The sequence below is a fragment of the Rutidosis leptorrhynchoides genome, chromosome 10, assembly GCF_046630445.1.
Source record: "Rutidosis leptorrhynchoides isolate AG116_Rl617_1_P2 chromosome 10, CSIRO_AGI_Rlap_v1, whole genome shotgun sequence".
NCBI classification, from domain to species: domain Eukaryota; kingdom Viridiplantae; phylum Streptophyta; class Magnoliopsida; order Asterales; family Asteraceae; genus Rutidosis; species Rutidosis leptorrhynchoides.
In genome coordinates this window covers 202,605,410-202,609,172 of record NC_092342.1, presented here as the reverse complement: position 1 = coordinate 202,609,172, position 3,763 = coordinate 202,605,410, and the positions used below count along the sequence as shown (strand labels likewise).

Here is a 3,763-nt window from a genome sequence, read left to right as displayed (position 1 = left end):
ATGCAATAATGAGTGAAGAATTACAATTTCATTAGAAGATGTGAATACGTTGGTTAGTAGTGCATAAATACATAAAGTATTATACTCCGTATATCCGATATCATAATGTTTTACCTGATTAGTATTTTGTCTTTATCCCGCAAGGTTGCGGGTATTAAACTAGTCTCTAATTAATCTTCAATAATCATCAATAATATTAAATAAATTACAAATTTACACATGTCCCTATGAAATTACGAGTTGGTAAAATAAGCAGTTTCAATCAGTTTTAGGGTTCCGCCTCTCTCTCTCTCTCTCTCTCTCTCTCTCTCTCCCCCCTCAAACATCAATTAGGGATAAAAAAAACATGTTCGTTCTTCTACTTCTCCCTGAATTGGTTTCGTTTTCTAGGGTTTCAAACCCCACTTTATAATCGTCGTTTATCAATCATACGTTCGGCGTGACGACGAGATTTGAACTAACACTAGCAATCCGCTGATTCGATTAGGGTTTACTATACCTGTTAATTAACGATTTCGAGTTTAATGACGTGATGCAAATGTGTTATTTGAGGTATGCGAATATAAATCGTTGTTTATCATCAACCGATTTAATGTTAATAATCATGCACTATTTTATAATTTGATTATTTGATTCTTTTTATTATGTTTCTTTTGCGGAATAATCAATCGCTCTTAGAGTTTCGTCCCGTTTTTGCCTTGGTGACCAGCCGGATTCGGATCAGCTCCGTATTTGCGTTTTGTTATCCTCCAAACCTTCTAAAAAGGTAATGGTTCTGTTTATTTCAACATTTTTGAATGAGGTTTTTATATATTACTATGAATCTAGAACTTAGAGTATAATTAGTGAGTTCAAATAAATGCTTTTCGAGCTTCATGTAATGTGTAGGTTAATACTTAATATGTATCAATATATAAAAATGTTTGAGCCCAAATGGAGTATTGTATGCAGATATTATTCCAATCGATGGTGCTACTTTTTCTATTGAACAATGTAAAGTGTTTGTTATAATGAAACAATAGAAGATACTACTATAATGTAACTCATGGTTACTTGTCTGCTTTTTTTATGATATCATGTTAAAACTAGCCCTAAAGCTATGGTAATAATTTGGCTTTTTTTATATGTGAGGATCGTAGTGCAATGCATCTTTCATGTAACTCTCTAACTCTGCTTGGTAAGCTTAATAAGTTTGATATGTTTCAGATTCTGGTTATTATCTGTGGGCCAGAGGAGATAAACAAAGCAAAAGCTATAGGAATTCTACTCAATGTCATGAACAAAGAGAGCGTGCACTATATTATTATTGTTTTGCAGGTCAAAATGAACCACTATGCTCGAAAAGAGTTTGATTCATGCCAAGTCAAAGTGGAATTTTCCCTAGTAAGATTTCAAATCTTTCTATTGATTAGTGCTGTAACTAATTGTTGAATGAAGTGTCCCAATCTATTAATGGTGGGTTATTTAATTTTTCTCATTTAAGGTGTTTATTTTCTGTCTTTTCTGAGTAAATATTGGCATTACAACAAGTAATATGGTAAATTTAGATAGAAAGAAGAACTTTTAGTTCTTACATTCAAAATGAACAGAATAATTACAAGCACAAAATTATGCTACAGGGCACAACTTTATCATCTCATTCTTTAAGATAACTTCTTTTTTCATCCAATCATATTTGGCATTTTGGATATGTAACTTTGTACATACTGTTGGGCAAACCTTTACATCAAGTACTCTTTTTTAGTGATCATTGCTGAAATTCTCATGCATTGAAATCGTGTCTTTAGATTACAGAACTGTTTGTAAACATCACAACACATGTTGTTGGGCTGAAAAATGAAATATTGTCTATTGAAGGGAATTTAACAGTTGCTTATGAAATATAAACTATATGACAAGCAGGTAACATTATCAACTATCTTTTTGAACTATAAAAGGGCCAACAAATAACTTTAATGATATTCGGTATGCCTGTTTATTGTTCTAACATAAGATTTTGTTTTTTTAGCTTCCGTATATGTTGGAGAGTGATGCTTTTGCAAGATACTATGGACTCGAGAAGAAACAGGTGGTGAAGTTCACGTATAACAGTAAAATTACCGGTTTGTTTATCACTTATCGCTATGTAATCTGAATTGTTACGAGAAATATATTACTCAAAATCAGTCAACTCTTTTGATTCATATCCATCGAATAATTCTTCATCGTCACTTGCATACAAAAATCACCACATCAGAAGGTGATCATAAATGTCTATGAGTATACTATTTTATCTATTCTTTATTTTATTTCCACTTTTCACCTTAACAAAACTGATTATAAATGTCGAATAATTATGTGAAATATAAATGTCAGGTCTGACCAGAGTTTGAATGGACAATTGGAGATTGGTGGTCGAATGATGAAGGAATAATTTTAATGACATAAATAAGTTAAATGTCAGACCGTTTTCTGCCATGCGAGTTGTATATTGCAATCGGAAATCCATGTTTCGACTTGACCATTATTACATGAATTATTTGGTTCTTTGCTTTTGATATTAGGTAATGCTTATATAGCAGTTTTTTTATATTATAAGTTGTAAATTGTATTCACAAATTTATTTATGAATTTTTTGCAAAGTATTTGAACACCTCTTGAAGTAACACCAGTAGGTGGCAATACATTATTTTTTGTGTCGTATTATTTGTTATCTCTTGATTATATTTATGTATATGTATATTCATATTAATCTTAACAATATAACTACAAATGCAGGTGTATGCTATTATGATCAATCTGGAATGCAAGGAATGGGTGTTAACCCTGGTGATTTCTACGATGATAATGGTGGTGGCTTGGTTAGCAACCTCAATCTGTCTTATTCTTTACATACTCATTCTGATTTGTAAATATCATTTCACTTCAGTGTTGTGATTGTAACTTATACTCGACTTCCAGTCTTTGAACATTCTCGGGCACTTCTAATACAGAAGCTGGATCGTAGTGGAACCACACCAAGGTCCAATATGAATTCTCAACTACACTTTTATTTAATCTGTAACATATATTGTGATCAAAGTCTAATGATTATAATTTTTGCAGTGTTATTGCCCAATGAGGGTCCCACCCACTAATTGTATGGGCCTACCACTACCACCAGCATCAGGGGTTGTTCCTATTCCTGGCCTTGCATCAATGTCGTCTGTAGCTCTTTCGGTTCCAACTTTTACGGTTCCATCCATAGAGAGCATTGGTGTTACCAGTGAATGTCTATTGTTGAAAAACATGTTTGATCCTGAATTGGAGGTTAGTTGTGTAAATTCACATCTCACTTCCTTCCATTTGTTATTAAATCTCCTATACACTTATATATTTATACAAGACGAGCAAGATTTTTATTTAGATATCAAGGAAGAAGTTCAATATCAATGCTCAAAGTATGGAAAACCTAAAAAATCTATATATGTTTTGGTGGAATATCATTTCAGATATATTTTATTTGTATTATATATTTTTGGCTGTTGTACATTAGTTTTGACCCACTTTTTATGGCTTTAATGTTATTGAAGTGTTCAAACCTTCTTAATGTTGTTTATCAGTATCAACATCTCCATCTCCAAAGTTTTCAGCATCAAGATAGTGTTTCTCTAATGTTGTACAGTTAATATGACTTAAAATTGGCTCAACTTTATACCAGTGACTTTTAGGTAAAGTTGGCTCAACTTTCAAATCTTGGTAGTGGTTGAGCGAAAACACGTAGTTAGAATTTTTGACGAGAAGG

At 32.2% G+C, this 3,763-nt stretch overlaps 1 protein-coding gene across 3 annotated transcripts; it reads left to right on the top strand.

The window, feature by feature from the left end:
* Positions 1-251: 251 nt before the first annotated feature.
* LOC139873137 (DNA-directed RNA polymerase V subunit 5C-like) lies at positions 252-3,386 on the top strand. Of its 3 annotated transcripts, none has more exons than XM_071861071.1 (8): positions 252-552; positions 679-766; positions 1,207-1,383; positions 2,009-2,102; positions 2,356-2,543; positions 2,758-2,840; positions 2,941-3,001; positions 3,085-3,386. In XM_071861071.1, exons 1-5 carry the CDS (start codon positions 533-535, stop codon positions 2,370-2,372), a joined length of 396 nt encoding a protein of 131 aa, XP_071717172.1. In that variant the 5' UTR covers positions 252-532; the 3' UTR covers positions 2,373-2,543; positions 2,758-2,840; positions 2,941-3,001; positions 3,085-3,386. The 3 variants fall into 3 exon arrangements, with proteins under 3 accessions (XP_071717172.1, XP_071717171.1, XP_071717170.1); XM_071861070.1 differs by having other exon boundaries at positions 2,009-2,239; XM_071861069.1 differs by having other exon boundaries at positions 2,009-2,543.
* The last annotated feature ends 377 nt before the right edge of the window (positions 3,387-3,763 follow it).

Coding starts and splice junctions, on each gene's coding strand:
- LOC139873137 (XM_071861070.1), top strand. CDS start 533: ATGCAAATGTGTTATTTGAG. Junction 553..678: donor ATGCAAATGTGTTATTTGAG/GTATGCGAATAT, acceptor AATCGCTCTTAG/AGTTTCGTCCCGTTTTTGCC. Junction 1,384..2,008: donor TCAAAGTGGAATTTTCCCTA/GTAAGATTTCAA, acceptor TTGTTTTTTTAG/CTTCCGTATATGTTGGAGAG.